This window comes from Trachinotus anak, unplaced genomic scaffold (genome assembly GCF_046630095.1).
Source record: "Trachinotus anak isolate AG129_WGS33_773 ecotype Australia unplaced genomic scaffold, CSIRO_AGI_Tana_v1 ptg000002l, whole genome shotgun sequence".
NCBI classification, from domain to species: Eukaryota; Metazoa; Chordata; class Actinopteri; order Carangiformes; family Carangidae; genus Trachinotus; species Trachinotus anak.
In genome coordinates, this window is record NW_027273853.1 from 12,723,439 (window position 1) to 12,740,070 (window position 16,632).

Below are 16,632 nucleotides of genomic sequence, written 5' to 3' on the forward strand. Positions count from 1 at the left end.
TTATTGAGAAATCTTTATGATCTGTTGGTGCAATTACAACTCGATTTTCATAATACCTACCCATGAGATAGGTACAAATACATATAGATGATAACATATACAAAACATAGTTTGAGACACTGTGAGCAAAAAGCATACTCAATTGAAAGATTCCCACTGTTAAAAGCCCAAAACTAGAACATATTAAATTATTACCTGCAGCTCTCACTGAGATTTCAGTAAGTTTAATTTTCATAGAAGGCTTATGATTATCACCTGCATGTCTGCTGGGAACTTCCACCAATAAAGTACCAGCATTGCTCATAGTCTAAACGTGTTCACCAGTAATATTTAAGAGTGGAAACAATGGAAACGTTTGTGGAGTACAATGAAGAACAAAATGACATCTGTAAAAATGGGGGAACAAACATGAAATAAAACTGTCGATTAATTTATTGCCCCAGTGTATGCTGAGAGGGTTCCCACTCCCACACCCACCTGATACACCTGCAATCACAGGATCAGCTAATCATACGAATGTTGATCATGGTCTCAACTCCATACCCATTTTGCTTTCGTTTCAAAATGAGTGTGCTGTGATTCAAGATGTCACCTGTGATTAACAAATCAACTCTCAAACTGCGTTCAAAGAACCAAATTAGCTGGATGAGAACAAACAGGCTCATTTTAGCCTATTTTAGCCAGTTAGCCTGAATTAGTTAAGCCACGTTTGAACAACAGGGCCCACGACTTGATTTGGAGGAAATAATGTTATGTTATGACCTACATTTTTGCTACAGACTGTTGCTCTCACAAATGTCCTCCACCGACAGGTTAGAGGGCACATTCAAGTGAGGGGCAAAAAATAAAACTTTATTTTCCCCAGGCAGGATTTTAACAGAGAACTTCAGCAGTGAACAGTGAAAAAGGTGTCGTCAAAACTTGTCCTATGAAATGCCATGGGTGGGTCAGAGACCTAAAATGCAGTTTAAAATCAGAGCAACCATAAAAATATATTAATTTCTCTCCTTTGTCACCTTTTGAATATAAATATATATTTAAATGTAATAAAGCAGAGCATGCATCAACCATTTGTAACAGAGTGCCATAAATAAAGTGTAGATACAACAGTAACTAGGGAACATCAATAAACTAAGTTTGACATGATATATTCGCAGTAAATAAAAAGGATTAAAAACATTTCAGACAGCATGTGGAAAAAATGCTGAAGATCAAGCTGCTTGACACAGAAATACAGCAAAAAGTTCCACAATGTAACAGGCAGCATAGTTTCATAAAGGCACGTTCCTGATGCAAAGAGCTAAGTCTCCAGTCACATCGCCCAGAACATAAACATATGAGTGGCTGCAGTTCTTCATTCTTCATTGATCTCCTCCTCCACATCTTCGAGTGTGAGCAGGGTCACTCTGGAACAGCAGCTGCTGCGATCTCCACTTTGCCGTGCATGTCCTGGTCAATCCTGCAGACACATTCAATAGTCATCAGATGTCTGTTACACCGTGATGACATTGTCTCTAACAGGGCTGGGATAAGTAAGAACAGGCTGCCCACAAACACACTTTTCACTTAATCAAATCCTGAAATGTAATCATTACCTTTACACAATTAGAAAGGGGATTCTTTGTGTGAAAGAATATTTCTATAAATACAATGTATGATTTTTTTTTTTTTTACTCTTTTTTCACTTACCAGAATTATTTTCCTGATACAAATTAAATAAATAAAAGTCTATTTATATTCACAACAACTTCACTAATTTATTGTCCATCCTCTTTTTTTTTTACTGAAAACACTTATAATATCTAGGCAATACAAACTATCAGTATCAGTTGTATTATGACATTCTTACTTCCCTTAAAACCTTGTAGAACAAATGCACTAGTGTGTACTTCAACATGTACTGTAGAGGACCAAACTCAGTGTTAGTGTACAGACTGCTTTCATTATCTGCAGCACCCTCCAAAAGGAGTAGATTTCATACTAACAAATGTAGGATAATATATAGTACAATAAGAAAACCTGTGAACAATCTAATGCAATTGTTGCTTGTATTAGATTTAAACTCTCTGTCATTACCGTAATTGTCAAATTTTCAGTTTTTGTTGATACTGTCAGAAAAACATTGCTTGAACAATGAGTGGGTTTTTAGTGCATTTGTCTTGCAAGTTTGTCAATCAACTTAGACACTAAGAAGAGAATTAACTAGTTAGTTGGTAGTGTTTTATACCCTCAAAAAACACACAATACAAAATCTCTTCTACAATACCATGGGCCCTCTAAAGTGGCATAGTTATTACACTTTTCTAATGTTCTAACATCAGCAAATTCACAACCTCAGCAACTGAATATTCACTACTTATCAGTAATGAGCAAAGTATTCCCAAGTCCGTGAGCAAGGCTGAAAAAGGTTTATGGCATTTGCCATAACACACATCAGCGGGGAGTGGGTGAGCAGTGAGTCATGCAAAGAGCTGTGAGAGTGAACAAGCTGAGTTTTCAGTGAGGGCGAGTTACTGAGGGGAACCATGTTGAAGACATGGTTACAGTGCAACCACACACCACAGTGACTAAGACGAGCTACTTCCTTGTAGTTCCACCCCATTCAGTTGCACAAACATGAACAAACTTACCCACCATCAAAAACATCAAATTCTAAACCTGGTTTTTAAAAGACACATGCGAGTAAATGTTACTTGATGCCTCTACTTTTACATCAGAAAGGAGAACTGCAATAAACTGACATATTCACATGAATTAATAAATCTTTATGAGTCGGCATGACAGTGAAGAAAAATCATCTTGCAAATAATAATAATAATAACAACAACAACAACAACAACAACAACAACAACAACAACAATGCAGTCTTATAGATGCACATGGTGTATTTTTAACCACATACAGATATTGTTAACAAAAGAAAGAAATTAAATGTGTTGGCTTTGAGCTGAACTTCACAGAACTGGCACAGAAATGGGATTTATTCGGTTAAACAATCACCAAGCCACCTATTTTTGGAAATCAATCAAACAGCTACTCAGGCTGCTTATTAGAAATGTCCTAAATCTACTCCCCTAAATGTGGGACATTGTGGAGGAAAGTGGATTTTGGCCAAAAGGTATCATCCAATGCAAAAACACAGAGCAGAATGAGGTGTATTGGTGCATTTCTAAAAGCCAACAGATAATTTTGTTGTTAGTTTTGTGAAATGCAAAAGGAAAAAAATGCTGAGATTGATCCTAGGTGAAAGTGCATATACCTTTTACGGTTTTTCCTATTTTTTTCGTCGTCAAACCTTCAGAGGGGGGCAGGGAAACGGAGTTAAGGAAAGGACAAATACACAGCCAACAGCAACCAAACATCCAAAGGAGCAAAAACATTTTATAAGATGAGTATTTGTGCTGAGGTCTTTTCAACTGCCATAAGAATAAAAGATCTGCCTCCGGTTAAGCCACATCAAGGAAGAATACAGCATGAGTAATTTCTCAGCATGAGCTCAACATTTATGCATATCAGCAAAGGTTAACACTTGAAAAGAATGTATTCTTTAATAGCGGTTTAGAGGACAAAAACATCTAGATGCAGTAGAAGTGACACTTAAGAAGGACTTGGAGAGTGCATACCTCTCACCAAGGCTACACCTTGCTCTAAATGTATTATTTTATAAAAGAAAATGTTTTGATATTGTAGTCTGCACCAGGATGTCTTCTCTATCATCATGTATGACAATAATGTTTATGGGTATTTTGTGGCAGCATCCATGATTTTGGAAAATACTTAATTCATCTGAAGATGAATTGTGCAAAATTAAAAATGGGCCATACCCATAACCACTGACATCCCGTCTGCAGTGGCAGCTGAGGAAAAGCAGAATGTTGCTGTAGCACCACCTACTGGCAAAAGGCAATTCAATTTACAGGATCAGTCTGAGCTGACAGTGCATGTGCACAAAATGTTTTTGGCAGTATATGCCACATAGGCAGCCACGCCTGCTAGACTTTGGGAACCAATTAAAGGCAAAACGGCAAAGCAGATCAAAGGAATTTTGAGGAATGGTTTAAGCTATGTTTTGAACCAAGTTTGTGAGAACTGGATGAAATCTGCGGAAGTGGAGGTAAAACTACGTAGGCAGAGATGGATGCAGCCTATACTTGTGTGGTCATGGTTCTTTTATCTACTAATTCACGTGAGCAGCCATGTATACTTCCCCTGCACGATTGTTTGTAGTTGTTAAATCTACAAGTACTAGGTTCAAAGTATATTTTTGCCCTATATATTATGTGTTGTCAAAAAAATAGGTTAAAAAGTGCTTGTGTAGTTGAGTGAAACATACTTACTGTTTGATACAATCTGGTATGGACACATACTCCATCGGAACCAGCTCTGCAAGGTCTGCCAAGCTGTACACATACTTGATTTTCTGGCTAAATTTGGAGCTGTGAAGAGAAGCAGGAAAGGTCACCAAAGAAGATCTTTATTTTATTTTTTTTATTTTTTTTTTTATTTTCTAATGACCTGAAACATTAAGGTTACCTTATGAAAGGTTTTGTGAGTGCCAACAGGGTGCGAATAAACCAAGACGGATGAACAATTATCAAAGACTTCAAGTTCTTCCTTAACCTGTACAAAAGGAGTGAAATGAGACGTTAAAAATTAAAATCACACCACGCATAGAATGATGCTGTTTCTGCTTTTGTTGTGAGTACTGAAACTCACCTCCTATCAATCTGCTGATAACACTTTCTGAGCCAGCCCACAGTTGGCATCTTTTTCCGAGAGGTCGCTCCATTCAAATACACTATCATATAATTCTCAGCAACCAAAAGCTCCAATGTGCCGATGACATACCTGCGACATGAAAACCCAATTAGTGATGGCTCTAAAATGTTCACTCACAAGGCCAAGGGAATTCAAATAAACACTCACTTGAATAAATTGTCCATGATGTATCTGTAATTTGGTTGATTGCTCTCAGGCATAAAGCACACAGCAAACACAATTATGGCATTCAAACCGTCTCCATAGTAACCTGCAGTGAAAAATCACACAGAAAAAAATTGATGTTCCAGTTTCAAAACACTATTTTCATTATCAAAACTGCTCATAACATTTTTTACTTTATATTCACACTATACACACTCTTATCAATTCATATGAAACACATGTAATCCACTTAAGTATACTACAAAAATACTGCTAAAGATTACTGGATTTATGTGAATTTGCCAGCATCATAATATAATGCCACTGACCTCCATGGCTGATAACCCTTTTGTAAGGTTCAATGGCCTTCATGTCCACTCTGTGTTCCTGGTCTCCGATACGAAATACCCTCCAGCGTCGACCCTCCTCCCTCTCCTCCAAGGCTGAGTACTCCTGAACTGACTCCACACCTTTCTGCAGTAGTTCTGTGGTTTTCGGCTTAGGGAGGTCGTCTAAAGGAGAAAAGGCATTTTAAACACACAGCTTGGATATTGTAGATATTGGATGTGAGGGTTGCCTTGTTGTATCAAATTACATCTATTTTGATCAAGTAGAGACAATTTTCAGATCAGCCAATTATTATTATTATTTACATTTTCAATCACATGCATTTTAATCAGTGGGCAGCAATGTTACATTAAATTTTTTTTGCATTTATCTTTTGTATCTGTATGTCATGCTTTCCCTCCAAATCAGCAACAATCACCCCTCGACTTCCATGTGTCTCCTTCTCTTAAGGTGAGCATTTTCCTGGAGAAAATCAAAGAATTTTATGGGAGAAACCCTGCAATTACACTATACTGCATAAGCCTGTCATGTCACTGTGTGATAAATTGAAATAAATACATTGGTGAAATGCTTCCATTCACAGCGATGCACCATTGGTGAGACAATTGAGGAGTTCTATGAGTCTTTTGTTGGATGTATGGGTGTTTGATGCGCACAATGTCTAATTCTGCGCGTCATAAAGACATGAAGGAAAGTGTTCAAATGATCATGTATGTAAAGCATGCAACAGGCAGAACTGAAATGGGAAAAATGCAACCAAATCACACCAACACACTTTTCTGTGAGTGGCCCATTTCCTACATATACCAAATCAAACACATTGATCTGTGTTTCTTTTTTAGAGCACTGTGATCCACATACTGGGTTCCAAAAGTCTGAGACCACTTCCCATTCAAGTGAATCATGTATGTAAAGTATACATTCATGTATCACATATCTAAAGCATTCCATTCAAGTGTACAGGAAAGTGGTCTAAGACTTTTGGACACTGAAATTGAAAATAAACAAAGATGTTTATCATTTATGAGATCATCTACCAAACAAATTTAAAATCATATAATTTAAGATTCCGGTGGGACAATTATAAATGTAATGTGTCTCGAATCAAAGGCTAAATTCATGAGGCCCATGTTTTTATTGTACTATCACGTATTAATCTATTATGCAATTTTTGTGACATGTGATATCCTGTAAAATGTGACACACTGAATGACTAATCATCAAACAGCACACATTAGCAAATGCTAAAATTGCTCCTGTTCAATAACAGCACAATTACAGTGTTTATTAATCCACTTCTTAACTCAGAAGTTATTATTGATTGATTGTTTTCTCAAATGCAGGAAAATTTCAGGGAAAGGAAAAATATCATGCACAAAAACATTGACTGAAAATGAAAAGGTATGAAACATGAAACATCCCATGATTTGTCTGAACAACAAAATAATCTGGACAATAGAGTTTGATTGACTCATGGCTGGCAAAAAAAAAATGGGGGCTGTCCAGGAGACCTTACCACAGGGAAGAGAGAAACCTGTTGCTGGCCTGCAGCCTGTTTCCAGGCAGAGAATGGAAACAATTCTTCCAAGTGAAAAAGAGGAAGGCAGCAGTGTGGAAACACAGAAACAACAAAGCATATTTTAACTACACTTTAGGCAGTCAGCCTAAACTTGTAAAATCAAGGAAGGAAAACGCCAATGGAACCAGGACATAAAAGACTGGTTTGATAACACACCTGCTTGTGTGTTACGAGCCAGTGAATAAACCCACAAAACAATAAATCTTTTCAGAAATAAATTATACCACCATAGACTTGTATTTGAAATATCTTTGCACCTCCCACCTCATCAAGTCAACTTTACTGTTTGGACTTTCAGTATTAACAAAACAACTAGAACAAATTGGGTTCAAAGATATTCTAAAAGTAAAAAAACTGGTATCATCATGGGCACCACATGATATAAGGTTCTTACCTTCCCATTCAAACTCATTGCTGTTGTCTGAGGGTGTGTCGATGTCATCAAGGTCCAGTTCTGTGCTTTCATCCAGCTCATCAGAAAGAAGAGAGCCTTCACTGCGGTCAAGTGTCAGACTGATGTCTGGAGCTGCAAGTTTTTTCTTTGCCTTCTTGCCATGATCCATTACATAGCCTAGGGGAGACAACAAGACATTAGCAGTTACACTGTTTGTTATACAGGTTCAGATTTGAAGTACTCACATGCAACAAATAGATCCTTTCTCAGCACATCTCTAATTTAAGAGATTGGGGACAAACTCCAGGTTGCTTACGACTCTTAAATAGTCTGTATTACACAAACCAAGCGCTATCTCCCACTGCTAGTCTTTTACTACATATTTCCCTTTTTGTGTTACTCTCCCTCCACTCCAGCTAGCCAAAGAAAACACTATCTAAGCAGATTTTGTATTAAAAGACTACAGTGGAAGACACTCTTTTGAACTGGCTAACTGGTCAGACTGCTGAAGCCTAAGATTACTTTTGGCTGAACTTTCGAATGCATTTTTGCACAAACAAGACTGAACAAGAATGTACAGGAATGATTACGGCAACCACTGCCTCTCCCAATGTCCATATGGGGCATGTGAGTTTGAAGACAGACTTGAAAAAAATCTGAACATGTCCTTTAATATTATCCTATGTCACTGTAGAAATGCACCATATACTATTCTGTAGTTCATTACCAGGGTCTCTGTCCTCAGAAGTCCCAGCAAAAAGCTCATCTTCAAGCTCCTCCTCCTCTGGCAGGGGCCTAATGATCAAACATGAGGTGATCAAGTCTTCAGTAGGTCTATCGTTCATGTGACTTTCAAAACACAAGCATGTGATACAATACTTTTAACCATGATCCGTATATAATTTACATTATATTATATTATATTATATATATATATATATATATGTATACACAATACCGTGGAAAGTCCTCATCCTGCCACTCTTCCTTAAGTTCAACTCCTTCCATTCTTAGGCGGGCTTCTGTTGTGGCAACTGACTCTTGGCGCTCAAGGCTGGGAAAGAAAACACAAAAAGTTAATGCCATCTTTTATGTTTAATGATCTCTAATTGCTGAAAGGATCTCTTGTACCACAAATGTATTAAGAACCAAAGCAAGGCGAGCAAAGATTATCTGTGTCAAACAAAATCCAAACACGTACAATTGGTTATCTGTCAACACTTGCTTGTGACTTGTACAATCCTCAAAGGATTATAGGGGGAAACGCTGAAATTGTATTGATCTACAAGAGTCAAAGGCAATTTTTGTTCTTGGGTTAATACCTCAGCTACCAAAACCTCTTTGGAGTTACTCGATATGGACATAAACAGTGATAGAATATTAAAAGATAATGGACGCATTTGACAATACAAAAGCATGACAATAAACTCTTTGATAAATAATTAAGGTACAATTAGGGTAAAATAGAATGTCGAACAATACTGAAGAAAGATCCAAAGGAGATATTTTTTAAGACAGGATTCATTTAATTTTGTTTTCAAAAACAAAATAATCACATTTCATGCTTTCATCTGTCTCAGTATATCATTATATGCTTTGCTGATGTCTAAGATTCATAATACCTTTCTTCTGGTAGATGAACAATTATAAAATTGTTCATATAAATTGTTCAGTGACAACTTTGTTTGCATCACTTTACACAGACTCACTCATCACTTTAAGATTTTAGTCACAACACACATGACATGACAGATGACCACGTTTCCTGTCAAGCACTTTTAAAACATTTTAGCACAATTTTTATTTAAAAATGCTGTATTTGGCTTCGCTGCTGGAAATATTGTAGGAAGTATCTGAATTCTGCCCTAAGTGTAGTGGCTATATTGTAAACTTCCAATACTTACTATATAATAAAGGGTGGTAATAACCCTGCCTGTTACTTACCACCTCAGTATTACATGAAGCCAGGGAAAACCCTTGTTTGTTTATATACCAAGCAGTACATGGTTCTTAACCATCACAGAAGTCCTCAAAGGTGACGTGAACTTATTACTCTCAACAAACCACATCCTTTAATATGAGAAGAAAACAACCATGACACCTCGGTTGCTCCAGCTATTGGACAGACGCTTTGTATTGCATTGCTAATCATTAAATGATTCATAGTTGATGCGTGTCGCATGTTGATACTGTGTCCTCCAGAGTTTCAGCTTGCTTCTGGCCACATAATCAGATCACTGGCTTCTTGAAAAGCTTACAAGCCTGTGTTAAGGGCTTAGTTTATAAACCAAAAGGCTACTTACTAATGCTGATCATGGTATCTGTATCTTTGCTGTACAGAGCTCCCTTTGATGCATTAATCACATACACGACTGCATTTGTGCTCCAGACACAAAAACATTCTGGGCATTTGGTACACAACATTTCATAACATATCAGTTTAGCTGTTCGGTTGTGTATAGCGCTAATCCCCACATTACATTTCAAATCCAAATGAGAGAGGTATGAGTGCCACAGGAATGTGGTTTCCTGACATGGAATTCTTGTAATCGAAGTGCACTGGGGACCTGGCTGCATGTAAGTGGAATCAGCCACATTAAGGACTCCAATGTAAAGGTGAAAAAAAATGACAGTTCAAAAACTATAACAACAACAGTGCACTTAATGGCGAGCTGAATAAAAAGGATCAATGGTGGATGGTTTTAGAAAATTCTGACAATGCTGACACTTCTTGGTTAAGGCTTCCATCAACACAATTTACACAGTATTGATATTTTATACTAACTTCTTACAAAGAAATGTCAAGACAATGGTAAATCTGTGTCCAGATGTTGACCTGTGTCTTCCCCCATAAACGTCTCTTATGTCTTCATGATGAAAAGACAGGGGAACCATTACTTTAACATAATATTATATTTGCATTTAGTTTTTTTATAGACCTACAATTCAAACTGGTGGGACCTCCTATAAGAAACTCTTGCGCTCCCTTGGCACGGTCCTGCTTATGAAAGTCTCTATAATGCATAATTTGTTTCTGTCAGAGAGTGGCCTACTTTGGCTTTAGTAAAGCTCTCTCTACGTTTAAATTTCCAATTCTTCTGTCAATAAAACTGCTGGTAATGAGGATTAAAAAGGTAGACACACAATCCATACAAACACCTTATCCTTCAAACTAAAATTTAAGGTCGTGGTAACACAATAAAAGGTCATCCCCATTTGGTAAAATTTGTCAACTTGTAGTGCTGTCCAGTACCTTTTTCATATAGTTACTTATTTTCTAACATTGCTTTTGTAGTGATGTGCACATCACTACAGGCCCCACTCAGTCATTTTTTAAGTTTGGCAAAGGTCAGCCAGGTGTTGCTCTGTGTATGTGATGTTGCTGAGCTGTCCACACATGTCACTTCTTATAACCTATAGAGGCTTGAGACAATGACAGTCACACCTCTACAATATCATGCAGTCCATTAACTAGCCCCCCAACATAGTACATTTCTGAAGTTTAGTTTCCATTTTTTGTTTAGATTGTGCCAGACTAGTGTTAATTTAATTCAATTGTCCTTTTTGATGTGTCCTAATCTACTGTACTGTTGTATTATATTGTATTATAATGTAATATGATCAGCTTGTCCACAGCTATATAAAATAACTGACTGTACAGGTATTCCTGCTATTGTGTCCACACCGTCTATAATGTTCAGGAAATAAATGTCATACCGCTCTCAGTCTAGCTTGCTACGTTATTTGCTTTTCTGGCCAGTCTACAAATACGGGAGTGCCACAAGGTCTGGAAAGGATATGTCCTCCACTTTTGGTCCCTTGCGGCAAATCATTGCAGTTAGCACTTGTATTAGCAATAACGCTGTAGGATCAGTGGCCTGTCGAAGAGCTTTCAAATGCAGTGCACAGGAAAATATTCACAGACACTTGAGCATGGCCAGTCATCTGGATCAGGTGCTGAGAGCAATATTCTTAAAATGAAGAAACTAGCTGATGTTTGAAGTTGCCAGCAGGTAGGCCAAACATTCAAATGTACACATACAGACCTTCCAATGGGTCCAGATGGTGAGCGTGGCTGCGGAAGGTTCAATGGGGTAGAGCTTCTTGCTCCCGGCTGTTTCTGCTCATTGTCTGGAGCTGTCCTTTCCTGTGGCGTACCTCTTGTTTTGGTCAGACCCTCTTGGATTGCCTCCTCGCCATTTTCGACCATACAAGCTGTGCTATTTTGTAATTCCTCCAATTCCTCCTCATCCCCTTCTCCCGACACTCCAGAAGATGAGGGACTACAAGTCTGTCCGTTTCCCAGCTCCTCATGAGTCCTGCTGGTTGTGACAAAATCTGGGCTGCTATTGTTCAAATTCATATCACTTACACCCTTCCGCACCGCTTCACTCTCAATCACATCTGATGCCATATGTTTGTCCGGTGGCTAGATCTGGTCAGTGAAAAGAGTCAGTAAGTGAAGCGTCTAAAAAAAAAAATCCGTTAACTAGTTTCTAAATTAGTTAGATGGCTAAATCCGACTTATACAACTCCTTTAAAAGTTTGCGGCTAGCCTGTTAGCGCTTTCCCGAAGTACAGCTAGCCAGGAGGACTGTTATTGACAGCTAGCTGCGCCAACTAACAGCATATCTTATTAACCAAATAGTGTTAAATGTCACACAGGGTGCACAGATAGTCACCTTTTCTAAATGCGTCACGGTGTGAACTTGGGAGTGCAAAAACTGCGCTAGCTTTGCATAAGCAGCGGTGATCCGACTTATCAGTTTCCTTCCTTCCTTCCTTCCTCCAAGTCAGAGTGGTCTCCTGCGAACGTTAACACACGTTGGTCACGCTAGCCTATGGGCAACAGCTAGCTAATTTAGCCACAGAAAAAGACAAGCTTATGTTGTCCACTTGACGCCGGCTGTTATCCATAAAACCAACACAGGACAGTTGTCAGCCAAGACACAACGTTAGGACAACCGTTCCATGGATCCGTGTACAGAACAAAGTGAGTATCCGCTGATTTAATTAACCGGGTCTTACAGGAACATCCCCAGCTACGTAAAGACAGAGGACTGTTGTTTGCTAACGACGCTAGCTAACTGAAGCATTCTGTTGCTACGTTTGCAGCTAGCGGTGGCCAGCCTTCTGTGGAGTTGCCAGTTGTGTCCCTATCAGGTTTTTATCTGAACTTTCTACCTCAAATTGTCGAGTACAAAGCGCGCAATAGCAAACAGAGTTACTGTAAATTGGGTGAATTGTTTTCACCGTCTCAATTATAAAGTTTTTCACTGCCTGATCTTACGATGCAAAATGTTAGAATATTTCAAATATATCACGTATTTTCATTATCTCAAGCTGAAAGGGTATAAACATAGTTGACAAAGTAAGTTTCTCCCCGCCTGTATTTCAAAATATTACACATAACTAGAGTTAGGGGCTATGATATAGGTTGATAGATAATATATATGAGTCTGACTGCTCTATGGAAAATGAGCAAACCTGGCACCCCTGCCAATCTTGGGCGTCACTGCTCAGCAAGGTCCCACTGCCCTCTGCTGACAGTGGAAATGAACTTTTTTAAGGTTGAAGCCTCCAGAACAATCGCACCACCCTTTATTTTATTTATTCATTTTTTCAACTTCCTGAGCTTTTAGGGCAGCAGTGGGTTAGCTTTCCATCTCTCTAAATTTTTTAATCTGCAAAATAATTGAATGGGGCATTGCGATTCCATATAATACTCAATAATATCTATAATATCAGTTGTACTTATTTTAAGTTTCATTGGCTAATAGGTCTGTTCTAGTTCCAGTGGTGGAGTGTACCTAAATATCTTTACTCAAGTAATGTTCTCAAAAAAAAATTATTTGAATATTGGAATTTTGTGCTATTTTACACCTCTTGGTAACTTTATTTCAGTGTTGCACATTTAACAGGTAACTATAACAGATGACAAAACTTATGATCATTTTATAGAATAAGATACATTGTTAAACAACCCAATAGTATGTTATAAAGTAGTAAAAATTAGCTCCTCCTTGACAAGTAACAACATTAACACGTTTCTTATATTTAACTAATCAGTAATAATAATCCAACAACAGTACCCGCCAAAAGTTTGGACGCACCTCCCCATTCATAGGTTTTTCTTTATTTTGACTATTCTCTACATTATAGAACAACACGTATCTACAAAATAACACATATGGAATTATCAGAATCAGAATCAGAATCAGTTTTATTGCCAAGTATGTTTTCACATACAAGGAATTTTTTCTGGTGATTGGTGCAATTGATCAGCAACAGTGGGGCTCTCTAGCCTTGTTGATGAGGCTAATAGCAGATGGGAAGAAGCTATTTTTGTGGCGAGAGGTTTTGGTCCTGAAGGACCGCAGCCTCCTGCCAGAGGGGAGTGTCTCAAAGAGTTTGTGTCCAGGGTGGGAGGAGTCAGCTACAATCTTCCCTGCATGCCTCAGAGTCCTTGAGGCGTGCAGGTCCTGGAGGGACGGAAGATTGCAGCCAATCACCTTCTCAGCAGAGTGGATGATACGCTGCAGTCTGTTATTGTCCCTCTCCGTGGCAGCAGCGTACCAGATGGTGATGGAGGAGGTGAGGATGGACTCAATGATGGAGGTGTAGAAGTTCACCATCATAGTCCTTGGCAGGTTGAACTTCTTCAATTGCCTCAGGAAATACATCCTCTGCTGAGCTTTTTTGATGAGGGAGCTGATGTTTAGCTCCCATTTGAGATCCTGTGTGATGGTGGTTCCCAAGAAGCGAAAATGCTCCACGGTAGCCACGGGGGAGTCACACAGGGAGATGGGGGTGGGTGGGGCTGGGCTCTTCCTGAAGTCCACTATCATTTCCACTGTCTTCAGAGCGTTTAGCTCTAGGTTGTTCTGCCTGCACCAGGTCACCAGACGCTCAGTCTCCCACCTGTAGGCAGACTCATCGCCATCAGAGATGAGTCCAATGAGAGTGGTGTCATCTGCAAACTTCAGGAGCTTGACAGACTGATGGCTGGAGGTGCAGGTGTTGGTGTACAGGGAGAAGAGCAGAGGAGAAAGAACGCAGCCTTGCGGGGATCCAGTGCTGATGGTCTGGGAGTCAGACACGTGCTTTCCTAGCTTCACGTGCTGCCTCCTGTCAGACAGGAAGTCGGTGATCCACCTGCAGGTGGAGTCAGGCACGCTCAGCTGGGAGAGCTTGTCCTGCAGCAGAGCCGGGATGATGGTGTTGAAGGCAGAGCTGAAGTCCACAAACAGGATCCTGGCATAGGTCCCTGAGGAGTCCAGGTGCTGGAGGATGAAGTGGAGAGCCATGTTGACAGCGTCATCTACAGACCTGTTGGCTCTGTAGGCGAACTGCAGGGGGTCCAGGAGTGGGTCAGTGATGGATTTGAGATGGGACAGGACAAGGCGCTCAAATGATTTCATGACCACAGAGGTCAGGGCAATGGGTCTGTAGTCATTTAGTCCTGTGGGCCTTGGTTTTTTGGGGACAGGGATGATGGTGGAGGATTTGAAGCAGGCTGGCACGTGGCAGGTCTCCAGTGAGGTGTTGAAGATGTCTGTGAACACTGGAGACAGCTGATCAGCACAGTGCTTCAGGGATGATGGAGAGACAGAGTCAGGACCGGCTGCTTTGCGGGGGTTCTGCTTCTTAAAAAGCCTGTTGACATCTCTCTCCAGGATAGAGAGAGACGTTCCTTTGGTAGGGGAGGAGGGGGGTTCTGATGTGGCTCATTATGGCTCATTATGTAGTAAACAAAAAAGTATGAAACAAAATATGTTTCATATTTTAGATTCTTAAAAGTGGCCACCATTTCCCTTGATTCCCTTGCATTATCTTAACCAGCTTCATGAGGTAGTCACGTGGAGTGCTTAATTGTGCCTCGTCAAAGGTAAATTATTGAAATTTCTTGCATTCTTGTGTTTGTTTCTTCAGTTGTGTTGTGTCATGATAGTGTTGATATACAGTAAATAGTCCTATTGGACAACTAATCCACGTTATGTCAAGAACTGCTCAACTCAGTAAAGAGAAATGACAGTCCATAATTACTTTAAGACATGAAAATCAGTCAGTTTTGAAAATTGCAAGACCTTTGAATGTATGTTGAAATGCAGTTGCAAAAACAATCAAATGCTATGATGAAACTGGTTCTCATGAGGACTGTCCTAGAGAAGGAAGACCAAAATTTCTGCCTCCTGCTTCAGAGGATAAGTCCATAAGAGTTGCCGGACACAGAAATCGCCAATTAACTGCACCTCAGATTAGAGCCTACATGAATGCTTCACAGAGTTCAAGTAGCCGACACATCTCAACATGAACTGTCCGGAAGAGACTGAGTGAATCAGGCCTTTATGGTCAAATTGCTGCAAAGAAACCACTAATGAGGGAGACCAATACTAAGAGAATTTCTTAGGTCAAGGAACACAAGGAATGGACAATAGACCACTGAATACCAGTCCATTGGTCTGAGGAGTGTGATGTGTGATGGTTACCACAGCATTCTGGTTTGAGCTTATTGGGACTATCAATTGTTTTTCAACGGGACAATGACCCAAACCACCCCAGGCTATGTAAGGCCTTTATTTAACCAAGACGGAGAGTGAAGGAGTGCTGCATCAGACCACCTGGTCTCCACAATCACCTGACCTAAACCCAAGGGAGATGGTTGGGATGAGTTGGACCACAGAGTTAAAGAAAAGCAGCCAACAAGTGCTCAACAATTACCTCCTCCTTCCAGACTGTTGGAAAACCATTCCAGGTGACCACCTCATGAGGGGTGACACAGTATATTGTTAGTATTTGATGACAAAAAAATTGTCATATTTTATATTTTTTTTGTTTGTTTTAACTACATGTAATATAGTGTGGTTAATTATACTTGTTTTTACCAATGGAATTTGAGTCTGATTTTGAAAGGGTTACACTATTCACTTCAGTATGTGGGAAGCTCACCATCAGTGACTAATCTTTACCACTAGGTGGAGGCAGATGCTTGCTTAAATGCTGTAGTGTGTGGGATCCTTATTGATTAAAAAAAAAAAAAAAAAATCAGCCAAAACTCAAACCCTTGTGAAAAGCAAACTGTCTGACAATGTGGAGAAATTTTTGCAAAACAATTATAATTACAAGAACCAGCTTTTAACTTACATTTTCAGTTGGAAACTTTATTTATCTGAATTTAGCTAATTCTGTGTAATTCAGAATAAATACATTTCAATTTATTTTTTTACATATCGATTCTCTTGCAGTCGCCCCTCAGATGAGGCCTTGTTGATAAAAATGTTTGGAGAGAAGAGAGCATATTAGGTTATTTAGTTTTAAGAGTTTTCAGCAACACTCTTCCAGACTGAAGTTAGTCAGCTGCAACAAATGCACTCTTATTTCTCTTTTG

General features: G+C 39.2%; 1 protein-coding gene and 1 long non-coding RNA gene across 6 annotated transcripts in view; one reads left to right on the forward strand and one right to left on the reverse strand.

Moving 5' to 3' along the window:
- bnip2 (BCL2 interacting protein 2) lies at nt 1–12,342 on the reverse strand. Of its 5 annotated transcripts, none has more exons than XM_071498868.1 (12): nt 11,927–12,342; nt 11,291–11,679; nt 8,203–8,298; nt 7,972–8,039; nt 7,245–7,421; nt 5,253–5,435; nt 4,927–5,029; nt 4,717–4,848; nt 4,534–4,620; nt 4,338–4,436; nt 3,260–3,295; nt 1–1,459 (listed from the first exon to the last, which is right to left on the reverse strand). In XM_071498868.1, exons 2-12 carry the CDS (start codon nt 11,656–11,658, stop codon nt 1,402–1,404), a joined length of 1,407 nt encoding a protein of 468 aa, XP_071354969.1. In that variant the 5' UTR covers nt 11,659–11,679; nt 11,927–12,342; the 3' UTR covers nt 1–1,401. The 5 variants fall into 5 exon arrangements, with proteins under 5 accessions (XP_071354969.1, XP_071354993.1, XP_071354984.1 ...); XM_071498892.1 differs by adding an exon at nt 2,635–2,658 and having other exon boundaries at nt 11,291–12,342; XM_071498883.1 differs by adding an exon at nt 2,631–2,658 and having other exon boundaries at nt 11,291–12,342.
- The window catches only part of LOC139633317 (uncharacterized), a 20,886-nt gene continuing 16,362 nt past the window's right edge, over nt 12,109–16,632 (forward strand). The window contains exon 1 of the long non-coding RNA XR_011693730.1: nt 12,109–12,237. This is a non-coding gene — a long non-coding RNA (uncharacterized lncRNA). The remainder of the gene's footprint in view (nt 12,238–16,632) is intronic.

Bases quoted from the DNA above. Each gene is read 5' to 3' on its own strand.
- bnip2 (XM_071498868.1), bottom strand. From the start codon at position 11,658: ATGGCATCAGATGTGATTGAGAGTGAAGCGGTGCGGAAGGGTGTAAGT. The intron at 7,422-7,971 runs GTAATGAACTAC...TGTCTCCCCTAG, and splicing joins TTCTGAGGACAGAGACCCTG to GCTATGTAATGGATCATGGC. The intron at 5,030-5,252 runs GTCAGTGGCATT...TTTTCACTGCAG, and splicing joins AAGGGTTATCAGCCATGGAG to GTTACTATGGAGACGGTTTG.